Here is a 26,216-nt window from a genome sequence, read left to right as displayed (position 1 = left end):
GTCTTGTCCTGATTTTTTTTTTTTGTTTGTTATATAAATGTTCTAAATTAAAACAGGTTAGATTGAATCACGCTGTTTACTGACCTAGTAGACCAGACTTGATCATTTAATGTGTCTTTAAAATCATGGTGCACATGTCTGATTGATACATTAGCTTCTGTAGTCAGTATGGTACAAGTAAATGATGTAGAAATGTGCCATGTGCATAAAAAAGTCTGTATCTTGAAGCTTAAAGCTAAATCCCTTGTTTATGAAATCTTTCCATATATGAATTTCGTCTTTTAGTTGGGAGATGGCAACACGAGTTTAGAAAGCTTGTGGGTGGAATATGTAACAATTAATGTTCTCTGATAGCCTAAATGATAAGCCCCCCAAAAAGTACATAAAGCTATGAACACCTTTTTTTGACAGGCTTTGAAGACTGCCGAGGAACACACGATTTGAATCATTTAAGCATTAAAATAGTAATACCCATGGAAGAGCCACAAGACTTACCCGAACAACCAGTAAGTACATTTAAAAAGGCTAAAAATGAACATATTAAACAAATTGGTGATCTCACAAATTCAGTGTACAGTTATTTTAATTAATAATGGAAAATAAGGCTTATACTTAGTGTATTTATCTAGAGGTGAAAAATCATTTTACTGTTAGTAAAATTTGTACATTTAATTTACTATAATCGTACCGGCAATATTAATAAAAGGAATAGTTATGTATGCTTAAACTCTATAATGTTTCTATGTAAAATAATTACTTGTTATGCTCAGAAAACCAGACTATTTCAAGTCTGTTCTAGAGAAATTAAAATTCACTATTTTAATGACAGAATCAGCATTCGGGTTATTACAGTGTATATAGTTTTTAATTCTTCTTGTGCTTGAGGTCTTGAAAAGGTCCCATGAGCCATCATCTTCACAGGTAGAAAGCATTTTTATTAATTCTTAATTTAACAGTCTGTTCAGGTAGGGAAGCATGTCTTAAGTTAAAAATTCCTGTCCAGACATTTTACATATTTGCAATACTATCTGTATTACCAGTAACTGATAATATCACGTCACAGAAGTTTTGGGTGGAGTGATTATTAATACAGTATGATATGAAGTTAAATTTGTATATCTAAAACATAATAGCATAGGGATTAAGTGAAAAAGTTTGTATTAATGTTATATTCCCAAATTAAACCTGATGCAAACTCAACAAGAAATCGCTGAGTTACCTTGAAAATGAAGCTTATTTTAATTTTGGAGACTTTTTCAAATGCACGCAAAAATAGAGTAATATGCTGAGGGCAGTTTGGTAATGTTCTCATTGAAAAGGTTTTTATGCTTTTGTAATGTGAGAATTTTATGTTCTTCAGGTAACTAGTTAGAAACTACATTGTAATGTCATTTATGCAATTTTGTGACTTAGGAACAAAGTTGAATGAAATGGAAATGTAAATCTACAATTGTTCAAAATATTGCTTGACACAGCATGCAGATTATGTGCCTGAGTCAATATGCAAAAAATGTGAAACTAATCAGCAAAAACATATAATTTGAACTCCAGATATTTGTAGGATTTAAAAATGAATTAAATGTGTGTATTAAAAAAGGAAATATCTGTAATTACAACCTTATATAATGAAAACTATAAAATTTTATTCTTCAGGGCATGAGAGACAGGGTACACCTAATTTTCAGTGTATGAAAACATCCTCTGTAAGCAGATTCTGCTGCAATTTTCAGCTGAAGAATTTCTTGGTAATTTCTTTGAAGTATCTTACACCAGTCAGTCATTCTGAGACAAACTATGAGACTATTGATCACAACTTACTAGTGAGGTGGTATTTTGAGTATAGTGGCACATTCTTGCAGGAGGAAATGAAAAGAACAATCTTTTTGTTTTCTTGTAGCGAGACCATTCCTGAAACAAGTGAATTTTGCTAATTAAAAAACCAAACAAACTAAAGTCAGCTTTGCAAAATCCTGTCAGCGTAGTAGTCCAACGTTGATATTGTACAAACTTGTTTTCTTTCCCAAATGATTTTGCTTTTCTTAATCACGGGAACAAGATTAGTATGTTACTTCAAAAAATAAGGATGTTTATGGCAAACTGTTGATAGCTGAATCCAGAAAGGAGCCTGCCGAGAAGTCATCAGGCTTTGAGTTCAATAGACTTTACTTAAAAAAAAAAAAAAAAAAAAAAAAAAAGAAATCGGCTCATTTTCTTGTGTTGGTGTGGGCTGATGGTAATATTTGGTCCAAATGTATACAGTGTGTCTTTTCTAAATGAATGCTAGACTTATCACTTACCCCACATACTGCTGCCTGGCATATTAAACAGGCATGTCTTTTGTCCCTGTTTTTTGAACGTTTCTTCCCTTTTTAAGTCTGAATTAGAATGGAAAAGTTTCTGTGCGCACTGCAATGCTACTGAACAGAAACAGACATGGGAAATAAGAGAGCAAAAGGAAGTTTTGGGGAAAATGATCAAAAGTGACCTCCTTCCTCTTATGACAAAAAAGTTACTAATTTATAATAAGTTATTAATGCCTTAAGTGCTGGCATATGATCATCCATACTGTATAACTGTTGGCCTGCTCTTTGGCATGGGAGCACACCAAATTAGCACCTTCCCAGACAACACCTGTATACAGACTGGAGAACTGCATGGGCCAGGGACTGTTGTCAGCAGCCTTTCTGGAGGAGATTGCCCAGTTTTTAAGGGAAGTGAGTTAAACTGTGAGGACAGCATTATGATTTCCCCGAAAAAGAAGTTTGGAATCAGACTCCTCACACCCACCGCTACTCCAAGTGGCTCACTGGCATCAAGGTCAGTCTCAGTTAAGACAGGGAAACAGGAACCGAGCTGAACGAGGAGGAGAGAAACCTTTCTTAGTGTAAGTAGATAAAGCATAGTTTCTTTCTTTTTCTATGCCCATAACAGACATTTCTACCTCCTGTCTGGTTTTATATGCTGTCAACAAATGTTTGCATTAGGAACATTTTGAGTTAATTTAGTCCAAGTGTGATTTAAGATGCCTGGTTAACACTGATGCATTTCTTCCTCAAAGGCATGGTGAATCTATAAACCAAGATTCTGGAATATTTTAGTATTGCAAAGGGCTACAGCTTCTTATTATTCAATGCATCCAAAGGGTAGCAGTATTTAAGTTGCATGGTTCAGGGGAAGAGGTGGTGCCACTGGAGCGAAGGGAGGCAGACGCATGCCCCAGCAATGGCTGTTGACATGGAAAGGTCTCTGGTATGCACTAAGATATGAGGGTGCACACATGAACCCCAGGGAAAGGTGTTGGAAAGGGCTCCAGAAAGACCCAACGCTGCCAAAAGTGTAAAGAAAAACGATGGTCATGTGTTTGGGTTGAAGATTTTTCTTAATTGAAATTGGCAAAGGGTTTGCAATAAAATTCTGTGTTTCTGACTTGTGTGCAGTCCTCCATTCACAACAGCATGGCCACAGTCTTAAATGGCTTCGGCAGCATTTGCTCCAACAAGTCATCGCCTTGCTTGTTGGCTAGCTGTGAGTGTGGGGGTTTCCCTGGTTCTGCTCGGGCTTGGAAATTAGTCTATGAATATCAGTCTGAGAGTTGGATTCAATCGTAGAGCAACTGTTACCTTGACGTCAGGAGGAAAACTTTCTGCTTTGATTCTGATTCCGTAAATACAGCTGAACTCCAGTGCTGGTAGGTGTGGGGCAGAAACAGAGTTTTCCAGCACAAAGAGTAATTTGGATTTTCAGTTATAGAAATTTGTGATTTGGGAGCAGAGATCAGCTAGAATGTGTCACTTGACTGGTTTGTTTTTTGTTCTTTTTTTTTAAATCAACATAAGACCAAATCTGATAGTGAAATAAAAAGATGGAGGTAGGAGCAAAGATGTATCTTACGAGACATGATGTTCATTGTAGTGCAACAGAACAGCTTAGTGAGATAATGTTTGAAGTTGCTAAAGCTGAAACTTGAATCACTGAGGTAGACCACATCTTTTTCCTTGTTTTAATTTCTTTTCTTTTTTTCCTATTTTTAAAGAGTGAATTCACTTCTCCTGCATGAAAAGTCTTCAAACTGTGATCCTGTCACTTGAGAGGGAACAAAAAACCCCTCAGCATCTCTCCAGAGGTTTTCAGAGGGGAGTGTGTGTTGAAAGGAGGCGTTTGAAGAGGTTTCGGCAGCCTTTTCTAAGGCTCATGTAGGAGAGGGTGAATAGGTGCGCTATGTAGGGTTTGGGGTTGGAGTGTGTTCATGCAGGGCCCAGCTCATCATGGCAGCACTCTCCCCTTGTGCCCCGAATGTCATCCTTAAGTTACTGTCACTAGGTGCTGTTCCTGCATTAAATATGTTTTATGACACGTGGCAGGAGAGAGAGAAAATGCTTTCCAAGCCCATGAAAGACTGTTTAAAACTGTTCCCTCCCACTTAAATTTGTAGCACAAATTGCAGTGATTAGTGATGGGTAGGAAACAAGGTTTGCATCCCACTGAAGTTCCAAGACTTTGTAAATGTTATTGCTTAGTATTAAGATGTTAGGAAGAATTTCTTTTAAAAACCTGCAGAGGTGGGGACTAGCCAAGACTAGCCAGTTGAGGCAGGGACATGATAGATTTAAATTCAAAATTGGTGTTTTGCTTGACTTACGTTGCATACTCGCACTGTCTATCCCGTGTTCCAGAGCCATTTAAAGAGAGTATGAAACCCTCTCCAGATATTTATTGATTTTTTAAATGAAGTTAAGTATTGACTTGAAGGAAAACTCCTTTAAAGTATTGTTCTCTGTACAACACCAAGGGCACGTTTCTGGCAGAGGGGGAAGATGTCCCATCAGAGGAGGACAAGGCATGGTGTCCTTGCGGTGTAGATACTCATCAAGATAGAAGTTCCAGTCCAGGGACCAAAGTCGGCAGAGCAGCAGAGCAGTGCTTTGAGCTCAAGTCCTGACTATCGAGAGGTGTTTTAGGAATAGCCGTTCCATTCTGGTTGTGATGAAAACGTCAACAAAACTGATGTGTTCTTGCAAAACCTCGCTTCTTTTTTTGTTTGGGGTTTTTTTTTGGGGGGGGGTGTTGTGGTGGTTGGTTTTGGGTTTTTTTGTAAGTAAGCCGATTTCTCTGTCCATCTCCGTATTAAAAAAAAACCCTACTGAATTGAAGAAGCCAGATGTTATCGAGTACTTGACTGGAAACAGCAGCATTCCTCCTGTGAAATCTAAAATTCAAGCTGCCAACTCTAAGTTAATTTTTATTTTTATCCTCAATGTAATTTTGGTCTGAAGCAGTTTGCTGCTACTTTTTCTGATGTGATTCATCTTTTTCTTTCTCCTTTCCATAAGAACTCTGAGGGCAGTTTGGCACCCTGAGCTATCTGGTGCAGTGTTGGTGGCTGAGGTCCCCGCTCAGGAGCGGGTGGCAGGGTCCCAGGGAAGAGCTGGAGCACCAGCTGCAGGACAGAAGGATGCAGAAAGGAGTTGAGGGGCACCATGATGGGCAGCAGCCATGCTCTGGTAACTCGGTGCCCGAGTGAGCTGGCGGAACACTAGTCTGCTTTCCCTTAGTGTTGTAGTTAACATCATCTTTAGGTGGGGAGGACTGATGCAGCTCCTTTAGGCCCTGGACCTCGTGGCAATGGGGACCAGAAGTAGCGTGTATTCCTGGCCAGGCAGGAGAAGGGCTCTGGAGAAGTCTGTGAAGCTGTGGGGCTGAGGAACCACAATAGGAGTTAATTTCAGTGCCAGTGTTACCAGCTCTTTGCTCAGGTTGAAGTGATGAATGCCAGAAGATTTGAGACTGTGTGATATCTAAGCCATTGTACTGCCATAATCTTTTGTCATTGCCTTTGCCTTTTGTGTGTGTGTGATGAGTGCTAATGAAGTTTGTAGTGTTCTGCTGTGAAATGCCAGAGGGAATACTGCTGGCAAGACTAGTACAGAGATGAAAGCAGACTGAACTCTAAAATACTGGTAACTTCATCAGGGAGAGAAGATTGTCCTTTTAGCTTTCTCCTTTCCAAACTTACTGTTTGCTCACTCCTTTCCCCTTGCTGCTGCCTTGAGCCTTTATCCTTTTTTGTACCTCTGCCTCCCATCTCCCCCTACCCAACGGAAATTCACCTGTGTTTTATTAATTTATTTTAAAAAAAAAAGTTTTGAGCGTATTTTGACCTCTCATGCTCAAATTGCATTTTCCTGGCTTTTTTTTTTTTTTTTATACTCACCTGAGAGAGACAAACTTGAATAACATGGTGAGGCATTTATGCTAGTGGCTTTCATAGGTGGCAGCAGTCTTTCTTTGACTACTGTACCCAAGTCGGGGGGCTGGAATCCCTGCAGCCTGATAACCCAGCACATACCTTCCCAAACGCCGTTCACAGAAGACATGTGCTAAACAGTGCTGTCTGCCGAGTGCCCTGCGGGGACTGGGATGAACCGGGAGTGCAGCTGGGTACCGAAGCAGCAAGTTTGGCATCTAAACATGTTCCAGAAACGTGGAAGACTGTAAAACTTTCTGCTAGAGGGAGAAGGTGGGGGAAAGAAAAGCCAGTATATCACAGGAACATCTCGCTCAAAAGACTACAGGCTACAGAAACTAATCCTGTCATCCTGCCGAGGATATACAAGTAGTATTTGTACTGCATGCAGAAAACTGAATTTGTGTTCAAGCCAGTGCTTTCTGTTGTGTAATACCACATACAGGAACTGGATCCAGCTGGCCACCTACAAAAACAGAATAAATGTTGTATTGTTTTTACTCAGAAAGGAAAGTCAGAACTCCTAATTTATTACAGAAAAAATATTCAAGTTCCTATCTTTATATAATATTTAAATATAGGGGGAAAAAAGCAAAGGACCCAAGTTTATGGCAGTTGTGCTGAATTTATACAGAATAAGATTTTCATAAAATTTATGGCTGTTTTATTCACTTTCCATAAAATTGTCCTTATCAGATGTTTGTAGCTGTATATCCCATCATCTGTTACTTACTTAACATGGCAATTTTGCTAACACGTTCAGCTTTAGCACTTGTTTTCTAATTAGGAAAAAAGCTTGTTTTGAGATGAAGAACCCATGGTTACACTGGTTAGCTCTGGAGTTCAATGCAAGGCTTTCTGTATTTAAGCACTAATCCGAACTCTATAGTAACCAGTGGTGATCTGCTAATGGAGGTCTGTGTGTATAGATTCTGTTAAGGACGGCTATCGTTAGTTGTGTCCCTGAACGTTTTTGTCTTTGCAGGTGAAAAAAGCCAAGATGCAGGAATCCAGAGAACAAAGCTTGAGGTATGTAATTTTGAATTTGATTTTGGTGTGGAACAGTTATTAATGTTGTTTTCTCCTTATAAGCTTCCATTTTAGAAGCTTGCATATCGTTTTATTTTTCACAGAGATAGGGCAAATATAAGTCACTTTTGTATTTGATATAATGTTGAGATTAAGTTCCCAATAAAAAAAAAATTAACTGGCCCTTTGGTATTCAGCTGTTATAAAAGTGGCTACAAAGAGTCTTAATTGTATCATCGAACATCCTGTTTTTCACAGAATCTGATGAGACTGTCGTGTACTGCACATAACATGCGTTTCTTCTGGTTAAAAAACGGGTAGATGAGGCGCTTAGGGACATGGTTTAGTGGGCCTGGGGGTGTTGGGTTGACGGTTGGACTCGATGATCTTGGAGGTCTCTTCCAACCTTAATGATTCTATGATTCTATGATTCTAATATGTGGATAACGGTTTTGAGAAATTAAACCCTCTCAAATTGATAGCCTCTTCTGTTTAAGGCTGTTGTATCGTACTATTTTTAGCCTTAGTAGATGCTTTCTGATGTATGTCGTGTTTAGGAATTAATCACTATTATTACATATAGTGAGAATAGCTATATTAGGGTTTATTCTGTTACTGTGAATAGTAGGAAATACTGTGAAGAAAGATTTCTTTTTGGAGCCTCTGACATCCCAATGTGAGTGAGGAGGAAACACTGTGTGTGCCATTCATGCAGGAGTGGATGTGATATTGAAGCCCTGAACGGGGACATTAGTGTGTATTTTTTTTAAAAATGGAAGGGAATACTTTAACAGGAAACGGTGAGCAAACAGTGTGTGAAATTCTTTGTATGTCTAAAAGTTAGAAATTTGAACTAATCACTGCAAGCTCCCTTTCTAACCAGTATGAGGTGAGATGAACCATGTCCTAGGAGGATTTTTTCTCTGTTGGCTGCAAAGGAGCTGAAGGCAGTACAGGCAGGTCTGAACATGCCGGAATGAATGGTGTCGATTTAGTGTCACCCTGCTTCAGTGCAACCACAGCTTTCCTATAGGCATCATTAGTTTCAAGATTTGAGTGTAAACATCCTTATATAGTATTTAAAAATAGAATGGGGGGAGAGCTAAAATTGCATTTCTAACCTGCTTAATACTCTGTTTAAATATTCTAGCTGTATTTTGATAAAACTATGTCTGATTTTAAGTTTGACCTATGGAATATTTTAAAATAATTTATTAGACCTGTTTCTCCTCAGCAACATGATTTTCAGCTGATGTCAATACTCTGGCTGTATTTGTCTTAGCTGGATTGTGGAAGTGGGGAAGGAAAGAACTGTACCCCGTGGGGGTCATCTCTCTTGGGAGCATTAAGCATCTGTAAGAGTCTTAACACTTTTGTGAATACAGCATGCTCTGCTGGTCAGGCTGGTCTGTGGGACACTCTCGGTGGTGCAAGGCAGCCACGGTGCAAGTAAGAATTTTTCTGTGAGTCGGTGAGAATTGAAAAGTTGTAAGTGATGGAGAATAAGAGCACTTGGGATGGATGTGTCCCAAGAGCCACAAGTGCGTGTGTTGAGGAGCAACAGTGAGAAAGAGAGCAGAAACATGGGCTGGTATAGTATGGTCAGAAACGTTATTTTATCTATTACGTTTTCCACAGCAAGTGATCACAACGAGCAGCTCTCAACCTGCTTGCAAACTGCATGCCATTTAACAGCTGCAAATTGACTGTGCCCCAGAATCACAGCATTTTTTTCCACCAAGAGTCGTAGTAGAGAAATACCCCGAGTCTGCATAGAAATATGTTATTTTCTTGCAAAACTCATGCTTTATTATGGAAGTCTGTTCAGCTACTAGTATTGAGAAAGATTTCCAAGGATTTTGCTTATAAAGGTTTTCAGGGGGAAAAAGCCAGATTATGCGTTTTGGTTAAGCTACACTCCCTCTCACCAGCCAAAGGAAGGAAACTCACTTGCCTTATAACCAAACCCATGGCACTCACTAGCCAACTCCCCCCTTACCCTGTCCCAGGAAAGCTGCACCTCCTGTCCCAAGGGATTATCTCCAACCCATCCTGGAGCAAGGAGCTCTGTCGCAGCCAGAAGAAGCAGTCCAGGGGTGGATGGAGCTACCAGGGCACTGCTGGTTGATATCACACATTCCTCAGCTTCTCCTTCCCCCCAGCCTGCAGGAGCCAAGTAAATGCCATGTGAGTGGTATGTTGTGGCCCTGCTGTCACAGACTCCTGTGTCCACGGGAGGTTGCCTCACTGCTGGGTTTGTCCCTGAAGACCAGTGTTGAAGCATCCTTGAACTGGGTGTCACTTCTGTACTTAAGAAATGTTCACAGATTACTAGATTATTTTGGATTTCTCATGCACCGTTTCAGTTACATGTCAATGTTTGCTTTGTTCATGTGTAGAGTAGGAAGTACAGATAATTTCTTAATGAAACTGCTTTTTCCTTTTATGATTGCCTTGTTGGCTTTAGAGGCATCTGTGTGTTATTCTGATATTCTCAGGCTGCTGTAGTACAAGGTGAAGGAGCCAGTGTAACTGCTTATTGCTGCTGAGAGGGGGAGTTCTGCTTGTAGCTCAGGTGTGCACCAAGCATGGTGCTTGCTGGATCCCTCCATGAGCTCAGTCTGTTCAGTGTCCCAGCAAAAATAACTGCACAGTTTTTGTGCTGGATGAGCAAATTAAACTCTCATGGAGGGCCTGCTGATGCAGGGGGGCAGGAGGCCGTGCCCAGGCGGCAGGAAAGAAGGTCATACTTTCTGCTGCAGGCAGCAGTGCCAAGCTGCTGGGTCTGCTGAGCTGTCAGTGGAGCTACAGCCTTACCTTGAGAGACCAGTTGGTGAGTAAATGTGCTGGAGGTGATGACAGTTTAATGTCTAATTAGAGCTGCAGATCTGTCTCTTGGGATCTCTGTGTGAAATATCAAAGAGTGCAGAGCTAGTTTCTGTTAAGAGTCAGTTTGCCTCGGTTAGGAAGGTTGAACCCAGGGGTTATGATGCCCAAGGTTGTTAATTTAAGAGTTCATAATGCTGATGATTAGCCTTTGTTTGTCCTGGCAGTCATGTGAGCAACGCAGAAGTCAGCGATCAGAAACCTGAATCTTCAAGCCTTGCTTCAAACCTTCCCATGTCCAGTGAGAGTAAGTATATTCTGGAGTTCTGCTCCCATTGTCTTTCCTCTTTTCTTCCACTGGTCTCATTACTTTGCTTCATCAAGCACAAGCTTTGTCTCCTCCTTGTAATCCTTAGCCTGTCCTCACTATCAGTTGTAAAGTGAAAGTTTGCTGTGGTGCTTACAAAGCGTTAATTCCTGATGGTAAGCAAATATCTCTTTCTAACAAATATTTTTGTGTCACTGCCCCCCAACTTGCTGCTGGGTACTGCTATGTCTTATCCGCCTTATACATGATTTTTCTTGAGGGAAGGGATTGAGTTGATCAATAACAGTGCCTATTGTAAAAGATGTTATTTTTATAAGTCATCATCTCTACACAGCTGGTTGGGTCTTTTGTAATAATATGCTGTACACTTAATCTTAGACTCTGAATTGAATGTCTGCAGAAATTCCTTATGAAATAGATGGAGGGGAAACTGAGGCAGAAAATAAAAAGATTGCATAGTAAGTGAGAGGTGGAATGTATCCTTTCTTCTGGAAAAAGAGGGCTGGAGGTTGTTACGAAAGTAGGATTCCTGTGCAGAATACCTTTGACTGCCCATGCTTACGCATGAGTGTAAATCAGCTCAACTTGATTGAAAATATGTAACTTGTAACTTTCCATTGCTAACTGATTGCATCTTTACTATTTTAATCAATGTGCTGTGATGTTGCAGTTGCAGGAGTTACCAGAGGTTTTTGGCTGCAAAGTCTGCTGCCTAACTGGATAAGTCATTTACAAATTCCAGAAGTTGCATGCAGTAATATTGTGGGTTTTTTTTCTTTTTTACACCATTACCTGATTCTCTATATGCTATTTTAAAAATAAGAATTCTAGAAATACCATTACTACATTACTATTCAGATGAATATTGACATTCTTTAAAAGAAAAAAAAAAAAGACATTTTTGCATGAGGGATGTGAGAATATCTGACAAGTGTTCAATGAAAGCCTTTAGGTCCAAAAGTTCCCAGTTTGCGTTTCCTGTTGCATCCTTATGCTACATGGCTTCACACCATGAGTAAAGGCAAACACTGAGGACCAGAGGGAGGTGATTCATGGAGCATTCAGAAGGTTCAGAGGTGTGGCTGATGCTTTGTATTTCTCAGCCACTTATGCTCAGATTACATTAAAAGGAGGTTATTTAGGTAGCAGAATGCAAAAGTTACAGTTAGAGTTGCCTGTGCAAACTAACTTGCTCCCCTTAGTGGATGCAACTGATAAGAGAATTAACTACGTGTTGATGTAAGAGCAATAATGTTGTAGGACTGTTCCAGATAGGGAAAGCCCGACTTGTTGGAGCACATCACCGGCATCTGGAGCAAATCCCAAGGCAAAGTATGCTGCTGTCCGTGACCATATTTCTTTTTGAAGGCTGCTAGTTGAGTCTCACTCCAGAAGGCAGAGGGAAAGTGCAGTCTTTTGCCATGCTAGTGATGGAGGATCCAGGCCCCTGCACCCGTACAGGAGATACACTTAGCCGGATCCCCTCCTAGACGAGGCTGGAACCTGGGTGCTTTGCCTGCTTCCAAACTGGCTTCAGATGAATAAGCTGGATCCACAGCTGCACAAGCTGTGTTTGCTAAGAATTTGGGTATGGTGCTTGTGGATCTGAACTGGTAAACCCAGGTACTGTGCAGATTTACAGTCACAAAAGTCATCTAGCTTGGAGATGACTGCAGCATACTGTACTACGGGGGTGGCATGTGCCAGAGGGGCTGTACAGTGCCAATTCTGTGCCAGGGATCCAGCACATCCTTGCTTTCCTAGTTTGATGGACAGCTGAGTATTTATTAGGTCGGCTCATCTGAATCCAAGGGGGTTTTTTAATAGCTCTTGGGTTAAGACATACCAACTCAAGCCCCATTCTCCACCCCAACCCAGAATGCTGTATTTAAGAACTGTCACGTATGGGGTATACTAGAGCCATAGGCAGTGCTAAGTGAGAAGATTTTGAACATTTCCTCCTTGGATTTGTGGCCTGAGTGACTCTTTCTTACCAGTTCTAGAGTGCAATTGCTGCGGATTTATTCAAGCAGAAAAATGAAAACATCCTGTTAAATGTAACTGCCAAATTTCTTTAGAAGTCATCTGAATTTGAACTCTGACCCTTGTGCACTGCAACTCTGCAGTTGTCACTTGATGTGTGGGATTAAGTTTGTTGACCTGGAGCCTCTCCTTTTTAAAGGAAAGACAGATTCCTGGAGCTGTGCTCTGGGTAGAGTATGTAGAAAAGGGAAGGGGAAGAGGAAAGCTTGGCAAAACAAGCATCTGCTTTGGTCTCTGCTCCAGGACACAGAAAAGAAATGTTAAGCTTGGCGCAGATGAAGACCCTTTGGCATATGCAAGATTTTGGGCAGGGCTGAAATCAAAGTTTTGTCATGAGAATTGCAAAAGATGACGGTACCAGCTGGTAAAGAGAAAGAGCACCGTTACAAAAGGAGAAATAATATTGACTGAATCATCTACCTGCTGTGAACTGGCAAGCAAAACATTTTTTGTGCTGTTTTAACAGTGCACGTTTTGAGAATTTGCTTTGAAACCGATACTCAAGGCACTAAAAAACCTTTGTAAATCCTATGTCTTGGTTAAGCTATATTGTGCATGCTGATATTTAATTGTCATTATTTGTTGGGTTTTGAAATCACCTGTGTAATTATACAAACCATTTTTTTTCCAGTTATGACATGCACTGATTATATCCCAAGGTCATCAAATGATTATACCTCACAAATGTATTCTGCAAAGTAAGTCGAACAATTGTTACTAAATTCTGTAGCTCTTACTTCTTTCTGAACATACCTTTGCATCTTTATGCATTTCTGTAATGCTGTAAATCACACTTTCATATCTTCTGGCAACAGATACTCATTGCTGCGGACACTGAAGCTGATAGAAGTCACCCTTTGGCTTCAGTGGCTGTTGTCTTATGATCACAAGGATAAATGAGCTGCTTCAAGTAATTAACAACACAATAGTCTTGTTGAATAATGCCCATAATATTTGAGAAATAAACAAACTGGACATAAATGAATGTAAGGGGAATATAGGATTTTCTGGTCATTTACGACATTTGGGGATCTTAATAGTTCTTCTCATTGCAGCATAGTAGACCTTATAATCCCCCATGCCTGCTTTTGTGTAGTTTCTTTGTGTGTTCCAGTAGTTTTGATACGTACTACTATACTGTATTAGCTTTAGGTTTTGGTGTTGTGAGGCATGATAAGTGAAACTAATTGCTCGTGCCTGTTGGAACGGGGAGTTTGTTCTTCCCCGCTCACCCTGCCATCTCAGTCCTGGAATAAGCACTGGTGCTCTGCCATCATGGAGGAGAGAGTCACTGCAAGAAACAGGCAACATATATAAAACCAAGAGCCTGTCATATTGGGAAACACAAGTGGTTATTACACTAAGAGCACATGTCAATGTGTTTTGTTTCTTCTTCCTAAAGCAATTTTTTTATGTGTCTTCTGGTTTGGAGGCTGAAAGATGCATAATGTAAATAGTTCTTTTTTGCTTTTGTTCGTTCTTTTTAATAAGGCCATATGCACATATCCTTTCTGTACCTGTATCGGAAACAATGAGCCCTTACCCTGGTCAGACTCAGTACCAAGCACTACAGCAGTCTCAGCCCTACACCATCTACCCCCAGACCACCCAAACCTACGGACTACCTCCTTTCGGTAAGAAGTAACTTTTCAAAGACTTCTCAGTGCCTGCAATTATTGTCTTATGTCTCGTTAAAAAGCCAATGTTAAGCTTAACCAGGTGTGTCGGAGAGAAGAGTTTGTAGGAGAGCACATGCCTAACTTGTAGATCAGTATCTACAGTACTGATGGGACTTCATATTATAAAATATTATTTCTTACAAACCTGTTTTCCTGGCCATTAATTTGGATGTCTCCCCATGAAGCTTGCCAGATGGTTCTTAGTTTGGGACCATAATTTTCTCCAGTTGTGGTATAGCTGTGTTTGTGCAGTTTCCTTGTCAGTGAAATCAGACAAGAACCCCTACTACAGCATCTCTGCTGAAGATATTTTTCCTTTCCTTTTTGCTGGCCAGGATTAAGACGTTTTTGTTATGTCATCTTACACCAAATGTAGATTTCATGCTAAAATGTCTCCAAGTTTACTAGGCAAATAAGCTTGCTTAAGTTGCTCTAATACTTGAGCCCTCTATTAGCCATTCCAGTTTTTGCAAATGATTGAAGGATAAGAGTCCTGTCATAACTGAGCAGCTAAAGCTCGATGACGGTTTGAGCTATTCACCCCGTGCTGCTGCTATAGTGCATGGAGGGAGAGATGCACCTCTGGGGTGTTGGGCTGTTTTAGAAGCTAATGGTCATCTTTCTCCATGATGTATAAAAGGAGTTGAGGATGAGTAGTGCAGACAGAAACATCTAACTTCTGGGTGGGTTAGCTAGTGAAAGGAGCTGCCTGGTCTTTCCTTGTACTCTGTATATTAAAGTGTCAGGCACTGGGGAAAAAAACACACGATTGACTATCCCCTGCATGTATGAAATTTTATGACTGGTTATTAAAAATTAACATTTTAATTTCTCTTTTCATTTTTGATGTTGTCCTGCTTGGTTTCATATGTAAATATTGTATATTGTTGCCAGCTTTCAGTAGTGTATGGTGGCGGAGGCTGTTTTGCCCCTTAGCACCTAGCTCTAATGAGAGGGGAGAGCATCACCCTTCCATGCAGGTAACCTGGGGGAGCACCACGTGTGCTGTCAGTGAGCTGTGCAGCTGTGAGATAGCCATGAAGTGTCTGTCTCAGGGGCTTGTGGTCGTGCTGCATAACTAAGTGAACAGAGCCTCTTGCAGATTTATCTGTAGTGCTAAAACCTTAGTATCTTGAAGTGTAAAAGCATGAATCTCTCCTTAGCTGAAGAACTAGATGTCTTTGAATAAAACCAGCAACATTTATGGCTTTTGTTAGCTGCTGACAGAGCAAGGACTTTTATATAAATTACAAAACAATTGATTTGTCGTGGTATTTTTGAAAGGTGGTGTAGAAAAGATGATACAACTAGGCTCAGTTTTATTAGACATAAGTTACATTACTAATTGTTTAAAGTAATATGGCACAAATTGTTATCTTTATGAGAAAGGTCAATATGTAAAACGTATGTACATACCTTTCTTTCTTTTCTTTTTCATATATATACACACCTGGGATTCATGAGGAGGAATTTTCTTGTGGTTGAGGGATCCTTAGGAAGAAAATGATGGTTTTGTAGTAATTGGGACGCAAGGGTTTGATCAAACAGTATCTCCCAAATCTCATTTGCCCTGTATTTAATGCTAAGATAGTTCTGACTGATCACTTGAATACCATAAAGTAGGAGCTTTGCAGGGTGTCCGTGTTGGGCTGTTTTATTAGCAACTCAGGGCTGTTTTATTAGCAACTCAAGGCTTTTCAGGACAATAGCATCATTTGGGTGGCTGTTGGTATTTGCTGCTTCTGCATTTCTCGCTCAGCCCCTGCCAGTAAGGTTCAAGTGTGACCGTCGTTTCAGAGATTTTTAAAAACAACCAACCCTCCCCACCACCTGGCATGACGGTGGTCTCAGGATTTCTAGTGAGCGAGGACCTAGTTGACTCTGTGTTACGTGTCCTGGGGAGTCGAAGGTCTCTGCCTGTTGTGTTTTCTGAGCTCCCTTCATTCCTCCAGGAGAGCTTTTCCCTGGAAAGCTGAACCAGTGTGGAGAAGCCTGATGCTATGTCCATACCCAAGTCATCAGTTGCCAGTGCAGTTTGCTATCTTTCTAAACACTCTGCTCCTTGTCTTTTTGTCCGGTTGTAGTGTGGGGTGTTGTCACGACAGTCTGTTACTTATAAACCGTGCCCAACCCCATGTTAGGGTTGCTGGAACATACTTCTCTTTCCTGGGTGCCTGCACTTTGGTTTCAGTGCCTTGTTGCGCTGGTTTTTGCTATATCTGAACAGTGGCTGGTGGTTTTCTTTACTTCATTTATTTGGTGTGTATTGATAGTTTGTTGTGAACAGTGAACTGAGGCTGCTTTGTATGTTCTTAGGTATTTTACTGTGTTGTGTTTTTTTTTTAAAGGCAAATATGTGTAATTATGTGGAATGCTCCCTTGAAGTGTTAGGCCAAGATGTTTAAAAAGGTGTTTTAGACTTATCTCTGAATTTTTTGGGGGAAGGGAGGATGTAGGGGGTTTTTGGTAGTGTTTTGTGTGTGTGATGTTTTGGTGGTGGTAGTGGTGGTGGCTGTATGGGGGGGTGGGGGTGTACATTTGTTTTTTATTAATCCAAAGGCTCTGGAACTTGGGGGTACTTAGCTGCTTCAGTGTTACACTCTGAATGTAACAGTAGAAATTCTTCTAAAGACCTAGGCAAGAGATCAGCATTTTCTGTTAACTTCATAGGAACTTTTGGGATCAGTTACTGAAATGTCTTGGTATGGATTTTGAGGTCTATTATTAAATACCTGAATTTTTAGTCTGAATTTAAGTGTCAGGAAGATGTTAAAAGTCATATTTCCAGTAATGGAAATCATACTGGAGTGGCACCTGCTCGATCATACTGACCTTGTGTGGTATGATGGACAGGTGGAGGGTAGAGGACTGCACATGCACAGTGCAGAGGAAATTCTACAAATTGTTTCTGCTCACAAAATCTCCGTTGAGCAGGTGAGGACTTGGCCAGCTTGGTCAGATGTTTTACCAGCATCAAAGGGCCTGTTCCAGAGGTTTGCATGACTTTCTACTGTGTATTTGTTTCTATGCCAAAAAGAAGGTGTCATGGATTATCTACCTGGAACAAAGCAGATATATTTTAAGTATGAAATTCAAGTAAACTGACAAACACAAGTGTAGTCTTGAGATCACTCAGGTCAGGATGCTGCTTTCAGAGAAAAGATGACCTATGCTCTTGCCAGCTTGTCACCTCCCCTTGTGCTGTAATACTTTTTTGATGGTGTTTAGTGCATCGTTCTACATGGGACATACTTGTGGTCTGGAGGGATTTTATTAAAGAAGCATTAAAATAAGAGTAGTGACATACTGTCTGGGGCCTTTCCACGTACTTAGACGTGTCCTGTGACGTTCTTCTGCCCCAGCTGCGGTGCTGCCGATGGACGTGGAGGGGTCTCGTTCCCCTTCGCCTGGCTTCCTCTCTGTCATCCTCAAGGCTGTGCTAGCTTATAAATGCTGCCTTGCAGAGCAAGAGGGAAGGGACGTGTGCCACCAGGCCAAGAGTGTGCCTTGCTGTATGGCAAGTCAAACACGTCTATACTGGGAGATGACAAAGAGACAGTCATGGAAAGCAGAGGCTGAAAGATGCCTTAACACACGACGGGAGTCAGCTCCTGCACTCGCATCCAGCCAACTCTGCGAACACCTCTGATGTCTGTGTCTGACCTGGTGTTACACTCCTCATGTGATAATTATCCTACAGCATTCAGAGTTGATTTTTGTTTCATTGTCATGGTTATTAGGCACTTCTGTGTGTCCTGTGACCGTCTCATTATATTGCTGTCTGCTCCTTGTCCATCTGTCTTGCACTGTAAGGAACTGTTGGTTACTGTCCCCTCTAAAAACTACTCACCTATTTGAAGGTTGTGGCACTCCCTTTCCAGACTAAACAAATACAGCTACTCCCACTCTCCTTAAGAGTATCTGTTTCCCATACGTTCTATTCTGGAGTTTCTGCAATATAACTACAGTCTTTCTTAAATCAGTCTTTCCCTTTTGTTTGCTAATTATTATGGTTCTTGAGGTTTGAAACAGTAACAAAGACGCAACTTGAGAGTGGAAGAATCAAAACCCTGGTGTGGCTGTACAGATAGGTGAATGACTTAATTTGACTCATAGGTGACAGTTTGAGATCAGGTATGTAAACAAATCAAAGAGCTGTTGCAGAATTTAATTCTGACAAAGAGCCATTGCAGAATTTAATTCTGACAAAGCTGCAGCATGGAGCGAGCTCTTGGAGTTGCTGCTCTTGTCCAGCGGTATAGACTCTCCCGTGTCTTCTGGGTAAGAGACTTGGAGCTTGTAGCCTGTGGCTCTTCCTGCTAGAGCAGGTGAAAGGCTGCAGGTGGCTTTTGCAGCCTTGGTACTGTTTTGGGGGGGTTTAAGAAGGAGGATGGTCTTTCTCCTGGCCCTGAACTTTGTGTCTAGCTCCAAACATCCTTTGTCCGTCTGCTTTGCACACTCCTGCTTGTTTTTAAGTAGGTCCTCTCAACCAGTTCCTGGTTTCTAACCAGGGCCAGCAAGAAATGCCTTTGACTTTGGCTGTAGGTCTGGAAACACTTAAACAAAAGCCTGAAGAGCCCTGAAGAACCAGGCGTGAGCTGAGCTACTTCAGTCGGATGCTGTTGCTCTCACTGTCAGTGCAGTAGACTAGACCTTAACACGGCACCTGAGCTGAAACGACACTGCTTTTGTGTGCCTTGTGCAGATGAATTACAGTCACTTTGCTGTCTCTGTGCTTTGCCTAGTGTTACAAATGCTTTCCAGAATGGCAGGAAATCCAGAAGAAACATTTAGATTTTTTTCCCCCTTTTTTTTAAGCTCTATATTCGCTGTTGTCAGTCTATGAAAATTACTGACTTGTGGCTTGTTTTAAAATATTCAACCCAAAGCCCAGTGAAGTAGTGGAAGCGTTGACCTTGACCTTAATACATATCAACTTCAGCCTCGCTGTGTAATAGCTGAGGTCATTTGCAGTGCTGTGCCACTTAGCCCAAGCATCAGAGGGATTAGCAGTTCCTTTACACCGATGTGGCAGTGAATCTTACTGTAACACTAACAGATTTGTAGTTGAAAGCTTTGGAAATTGGTCTTGTTGGTGCTTTTAATTTTCTCTTTTTCAGCCAGTTTTGTCAGCAGCTCTAATCCATGCACAACCTGGCAGTCAGCACTTACTATTGCAGAGATTAAACATTTTCCATGTGTGATTTGTTACTTGCTTTTGTGACAAGCAGAAATCTTAATCTGAGGTAGCAGCATGCTGTTTGGTCCCAGCATATTTGTTTGTAACTGGTCCAATTTATCTGATTCAGGTGCACTGTGGCCAGGTATGAAACCTGAAAGTGGTTTAATTCAGACTCCATCTACAAGTCAGCACAGTGTTCTTACCTGCACTACAGGGTTAACCACAAGCCAGCCCAGCCCAGCACATTATTCTTATTCCATTGAAGGTAACTTGGCATGGTTTTTATCTGCATCTCTCTCCACCTAATTGAGTCCAGATACCACAAATAGAGAGGCTTGCACGTTTGTTCTTGGTTTGTGCATGCTTCTTTATGCTTTGTCTCTTTTCTGTTTGTGCGTGTGTTTGTGTTTGGTTTTGTATTTGCTACATACCTCTGTATGCACCAGGCTGGCTTGTTGGTGCCATGCTGATGGACTTAACAGGGTGAAGAGCAAATGGGAAGGGGAGAGGAGACTAAATGTTGTATTCTTGCATGCCTTTACTGGGAATGCTCTTGCAGCTTAAGCTCTTTGTTGGTGGTCTTTAGCTTAATGTCAGGAAATATGCTGACTGACATTGGATTTTTATTTTTTTTTTAATTCTGGAGGTAGATGGCTCTTATATATTACACACACACACACACACCCCCCCAGCTTGGTAGATCTGCTAGAAAGTGAATTTCTCAGTATAGAACTAGCCTACAAATCTTCCAATTACTGGAAGTACCACATCTAAGAAGCCAGGTGCTGAATTTCACCAGCTTCCAAAGCAATTATTTGGAGTAAATGTGCCAGTTAGCTGAATAATGGAATATTGTTGTGTATGGCAAATATATGCAAATTTTTTACTAGGCAGGATTTTTGCCATTTATGTTTGCGTGATGAATTGTGAAAATTTGTCTCTTTCTCTCTAGTTTTTAAAAAGCATTTCAGGAATTCTTAATCTATTTCTTGTGTGATATTTTCGTAGAGTAATTCAGGGATTTCAGGAGACTTTTAGTTCAGCCTCCTGCTCAAAGAAGAGCTGACACTGAATTCAGAACTAGGTTGCTCAGGGCTTTATCTAGTTGGGTCTCAAAAACCTCTGAGGATGGAGATCTTGCCAATTCCAGTGCCTGGCTGCCATCATGATGAACCTTTTTTTCTTTTGTCACTCAGAGCATCCCCTCTTTCACATTGTGACCGTTTCTCTTCTCCTGCTGTGCACCTGCAAAAAGAGCCTGGCTCTGTCTTCTTGATAACGTCCATGCAGGTACCAGCCGGCTTCTGTCAGGGCCCCCAAAGCCATCTCTTCTCCAGGCTGGACAGTCCCACTCCTGCCAGCTGCCCCTCGCAGGGCACATGCTCCAGCTCCCTCACTGTTTTGGTGGCTCTTTGCCAGTCTTGCTGAGTTTTATGAACATGTTTCGTGTGCTTGAGGCCCCAAAATGAACGCCATATCCAGATGTGGTCTAATGAGTGCCAGGTAAAGGGGAATAACTCTTAAAATTAGCAGTAAGTGGGTATTAGCATATCTTTCACTGATAGGAAGGCCACGCGCTGTGTCATGGTACTTGCTCAGCTTGTGTCATTGTGACAGTAAATGGCCCAGCGTAATGTTTATCCTTAATTTACTTTTCACATTCATAACGAGCAATACAACACTGGAAATACTGCCTTCCTTCAAACATAACTCTCCTCCAGGTACTCCCACCAGCAGAATGAATTATAATGTTTTATAGCACCAGCTTTAATTGCCAGGGGTCAGAAATGGTTCTGCATAACATGACCCCTGGCAGGTTTGCCAGTGATGTACCACAGTGAGCATGTGAATCCCTGGGGATCGGTGAGGTGACAGAGTCACTGTCAGGCCTCGCTCCGCAGAAGGATTTTAAAACATTTGATCCACGCTGCTGTGAGAATGTGTGATTTGAGGAGAGTTCCCCTTCAGGCTGCTCTTTGAAAGTGTGGAAAAAGTCACCTGAATTATGTAAATGCTATCACTTTTCTGAAAAACTTTTTGCAAACTGGCAGGAAACTCTTCCTTTTTTGGATTTTCTGTGTTTCCTTTTCATCAAGTTAGCAAGCAGCCCGCTGAGGGGTCAGCTCAGTGCTTGGGCTGGTGCACGGGAGGTGGTGGAGCAGGAGCTGGAAGGATGGGCAAAGTTGCTTTATTAGTAACCTCTTGAAAATCTATCTTTTCTCTCCAATCAAAATAGTAGGATGATACACAGTTGTATGATGCTGCTGTCCCACCAGAGGTGTATTTCAGTGCGTGGATATGGTTTAGTCTGCAGACGCTGGACTGAAGTAATGTGATGTTTGAACCCTGGTAAATGGTCAGATGCACTTAGTGACTAAGAATTTTGCTTTTTGTACTCACCTGAGCTATGGCCATGGTGGTGTGTTGCAGAGGCGCTTGGAAGCACTGAGAACGACGTGGGAGGAATGGCTGCTTCTTGCCTCACCTCTTCCTTCCCTGTGAGAGCAAAGCAGCCAAGTGAAACATAAAATACATTAATTGCAATTTCCCTTCCTAGCACATGAAGCAGGTTGAAACATCTTTGAAAATGACTGAAGCAGAACTGAATGGGACGAATAAGGCAGGGGAGGTAGGGATATAAGGTCTGAGGTTGAGGTCTGGAAGTGAGGGAGAAAGAGGAGAAGAGAAAAAGAGTCATGACAGCTTCAAGGCAATACTTGCGTTTGCTGGTCTTTTAAACCTGAGACCATGAAGTGGTTCCTTTTGGCACATCCATGCCAAACATTTTTGCATGTTTTTGGCCCATTCACAGGTAAAAGGAACTGACCCACAGTGTAGAAAGAATTGGTTAATCTGTGTAGTGGGAGCTGTTTGTAAAGATCTGATGTGTAACACTGTATAAATAAAGGCTAATTAAAAAATAAAAGTTGGAAGGAGACCAGAGTTAAGATAAACAATGAAGTTCATATGAGGGAATCTGTGTTTTTACAAGAATCTCAGCACTTGGAATCTTTTTTCTATGATTTCTTAACTTCTGTTATCTATGTCAGTGGAGAAGCAGCTTCTTCAGAGCACTACAGATGAGAATCGCTTTCTGTTTGCGCTCCATGATAATCTTGAGGGAGGTGGTAGAATAATCTGTCTTCTAGATAGTTCATCTCCTCTGGCTTCATGGCAGGTTTGTTCTGTGTTAGCGAGGATCTCTTCTGGAGAGCTGCTCTTCGCAGTGCCCTAGGAAGTGACATTTTCTTGAGGTAATAACAGCCTTGATCGTTTCCGTAACATGTATAGTTGGAAAGAGTTTTATTTGGAAACTAACCCCTATTCTCTAGCAGTTGCTTGTGAGGAGTATCTGTGATGGGTACCTTACTCTCACAGCTGTGCTTCTAGTAGCTGCATAGCTACTGTAGGTACCTGAGTATCTTCATTACCATTACTGCTGTTCAGTGCAGCCTTTTTTCCTTTTTCTAAATGTCTCCCCCCAAAATTCTCTCCCATCTGTTTTTGAACACTGCTGCTCCTATCTGTGAGGGGATTCCCAGGGGCTAATTACTTACCTTCGTTTCTGCTTCCGCAGAGATGCCACCCTTCACATTTCTCACCTCTTGTAAATACTGTGTATTTCTGCACCTCTTTTAAGATATATTTCTTTTGTTTTTCATCTTTTTTGAGGCATATTTTGGATCCATTCCTCTTTCCAGGCGCTGTTCACCAGGTAGTATCTGTGCTTGCCATAACACAACATACACCGATTAAGAGTTCGTGGTGGGGTCTGTTTCTCTGGGGTAGAAAGACTGAAGCCTTCAGAAGCTTGAGTTCTTCAGTCTTGGGGTGAATTCTGCAGGGGTGTTATTTACAGAAAGTGAGGGCTTTTCTCAGAGTGATGGTGAAGTAGGTGATACTGTGGATTTCTGCAAGTCTTTTCATAAGCATCTAAAAGTGATTTTGGGGGTTTTTTGTGTGCAGAGAAAGAAGGTTTAGCAAAAGAAAATATTTCTTGGTGGCACGTGGTTTAGCACATCCTGATTTTGTTCATGCTGATTTCATATTTGATTTCACTAATCCTTGAGGGTCCCAAAACCCCATGTGGAGTAATGTTTAATGGAGTGGTCTTGTGACTGTAAAACCACAAAATCTGCTAAATGACTGCTGTTCCCAGAAGGTGCTCTAGCAGCCTCTTCTGTGTTTTGGAAGAACTGAATGCAGTGACATGAAGGCTATTAAACATCTTAAAATTCATACTAACAACTACATGTCTCTAATAATTTGTCTTACAAGCTGTTGACAAATTATTTCAGAAAGTCTTATCCAAAAACCAGTTGTAGTCTCACAGGGATATGGAGAGATACGTTCACTTTCTCCAGTAGGAAGCACCCTTTTTATACTATCTGAAATATTTTAGTATTTCCTTAATTTTTTTGATCTAATTAGACTAAATATGCTGTCCAATGCAGAGAGAATTTTTTATCAGAACTGATTTAAACACATTTATATCCATTTTATTGATTTATTCTGATTAATTTTCAACTGCTAGTAATTGAACATTGTAATGTGATTGTTGTCTTCTCAAAACTTTTAGTAAAGATGTGAAACCATTTTAATTATACTCCAGTTGCTTAGCAGGCATGGAGGGAAAAGGTTTCTGAAACATTTGAAAGTACTGTTTTTAAAGATATGCTAGCTCTCCTTCCCTGTAAGCCCAGTTGAAATGTAACTGGTTTCAAAATACACCCCAACTCTTTTTTGGCTGTTACAAGCAGAGTGCCTCTGGAAGCACAAAGGCTTGCACATAAGGCTAGTAAGTACTTACTTCACAACTTGGATTGTTCCTGTCTCTTGTGCTTTTCTAGAAGCATTTAATGCAGTAATTCTTAATTTTACAGCATCAACCACCAATGCCAGTCCAGTCCCTACATCCTCAACTGTTGTCAATATTTCCACATCAGCAGTAGCCAGCATCTCACAGGTAAAACTTCTTCCTTGTTCTATTTATGTGCAGCATCTCCTTCACCTTTGTTTAACATGTTACTCAAAACTTAACAAAGGAAGACCAAATATTTGCATCACTGCAAACGGAGCACAATGGGTACTAGCGTTATAGGGCTCAGTATGTAACTCAGAGTCAGCAAAATTACTCTTGCTGTCCCTTTGACCATGACGCTTTTCCGTTTGGCCTTCACCACAAACTCACTTCATCTGTTCAAAGCTGTTTCCTTATCTGCAGATTGTGTGGTGAATCTTAAACAGGGTACTGAGATCTCTGCAAGAGAGACAGTAGAGAAGAAACAATAGAACTATTTTGAGAACCAAACCTACAGGGAGGATTATAGGTGGATGTTTTTTGAATGCCTTTGTTCTTCCTCAGCAAGAAAAGGAAAATATGTTATACACAAACAAAACAAACAAAAAAACCCCAGTGAAGTAGGAGATGCATTCTGATGGTGCTAGAATAAAACAAAGTCAGAAAGCCCTGCAGGTAGCACAGAGCCCTTCCCCCTGACTGTGACCTGCTGCGGGTAGTACATAGCACCGTCAGCGGTTAACTGCCATTCTGAATATTTAGATATACAAAGGAACCCTTCAATGTCACATCTTTGCAGAAAGAGAATATAGGAAGTGTGGAAAATGCAATGGATGCACAAAAATCTTTGTATGCTTATGCTGTTGCTTTTTAAGGTTCTTTCATTAACGTAAACTTGCTTGGAGTTGTAAGGGGAAAAAAATACTTTCTTTCAGTAGTGCAGACCAAGGTACCTGGTTCACAAATCCAGGTTGCCCTTTGAGGGAATCGGGAGTGCACAGTGTGCCTGAAGAGTGTGATGTGACTTTTGGGGTGGCTGCTTTCTTTACTATCAGTAGCAGGAATTAAAATCCTCAAGCACAGCTTTAGGTGCTCAGTGATCTCCTCCTAAATGAGTAAATAATCTTCATAAATGGATACCTTTCATCACAACATGCGAAATAATTGCTTGCTGAAGTCAGGACATGAGTAAAGGTAGTTTATCCTGTAGCTGTGGCCAGGATTGCAGCCTCAGCCAGTGCCAAGACCACTTTCTGTCGCTGTCAGTACATCTGGTATCAGAAGGTAAAACGCAAGACAAAACCACAAATTCCAGAACACAGTGTTGACTGATGCCGTGGCATCCACTTGATACTCCCCTGTTACTGTCACATCATGCATAATTAATTTTTGAAGAAACTGGAGGCAGAGGAGTGGCCCTGTGATTGCTCGCCTCCTGTCTGCAGAACCTGCCTGTGCGGGGAGCCATTGGGAAGTCAGATCTCTCAACCCTTTTTTGGGATGTCTTACATATGCAGAAGGAAATAGCATAAAGTCAGACTGTGCTCTAGCTGGGATTTCTCTTTGACAGGCATATTCTAGCATAAAAGTCATCTTAATATAGAGTGTTTTCTGAAAGAAGTGTCCTATCATAACTGATCCTTTCCTCTAACAGGAATATCCTACGTACACGATCCTTGGCCAAAGTCAGTACCAGACGTGTTACCCGAGTTCTGGCTTTGGAGTTGTAACACCAGCAGACAGCAACACGGAGAGTACTGCATTAGCAACAACTACGTATCCAACCGAAAAACCAAACGCCATGGTGCCTACGCGGCCGGTGCAGAGACATTCCTCCGGTAATGGTTGGATCTTTAACAGGGTGGCTGCAAAATGCCTGTGGTAGACAGTACAGTGTGCAGACAGGGGGAAAACTTTTTTCCAAAAGGTAATTACAGCACCTTTGCGTGCTGGCCTGGACAGGACATTTGCCTTCCATTGTCAGACTGGTCTCACTGGTGTGCAGGGTATTATGGTGGGCCAGACAAACTTACATATTGGAAGTCTTACACTGCTGAGATTCAGGAGACACCTACCACATGCTC

General features: G+C 41.3%; 1 protein-coding gene across 2 annotated transcripts in view; it reads left to right on the top strand.

Moving 5' to 3' along the window:
- The first annotated feature begins 416 nt into the window (after positions 1–416).
- Positions 417–26,216, top strand: part of EYA3 (EYA transcriptional coactivator and phosphatase 3) — a 40,789-nt gene continuing 14,989 nt past the window's right edge. The window contains exons 1-8 of one of the 2 annotated variants that reach the window (XM_009323214.1): positions 417–506; positions 7,230–7,273; positions 10,327–10,406; positions 13,102–13,168; positions 13,962–14,104; positions 19,459–19,596; positions 24,215–24,297; positions 25,787–25,970. In XM_009323214.1, coding sequence (XP_009321489.1) covers positions 474–506; positions 7,230–7,273; positions 10,327–10,406; positions 13,102–13,168; positions 13,962–14,104; positions 19,459–19,596; positions 24,215–24,297; positions 25,787–25,970 — 772 coding nt within the window. In that variant the 5' untranslated portion in view covers positions 417–473. The remainder of the gene's footprint in view (positions 507–7,229; positions 7,274–10,326; positions 10,407–13,101; positions 13,169–13,961; positions 14,105–19,458; positions 19,597–24,214; positions 24,298–25,786; positions 25,971–26,216) is intronic. The other variant, XM_009323215.1, reaches the window with a different exon arrangement.

Source organism: Pygoscelis adeliae, unplaced genomic scaffold, assembly GCF_000699105.1.
Source record: "Pygoscelis adeliae isolate BGI_AS28 unplaced genomic scaffold, ASM69910v1 Scaffold495, whole genome shotgun sequence".
Classification (NCBI taxonomy): Eukaryota; Metazoa; Chordata; class Aves; order Sphenisciformes; family Spheniscidae; genus Pygoscelis; species Pygoscelis adeliae.
The sequence above is the reverse complement of the archived record's forward strand: the minus strand, read 5'-3'. Positions and strand labels throughout refer to the sequence as shown.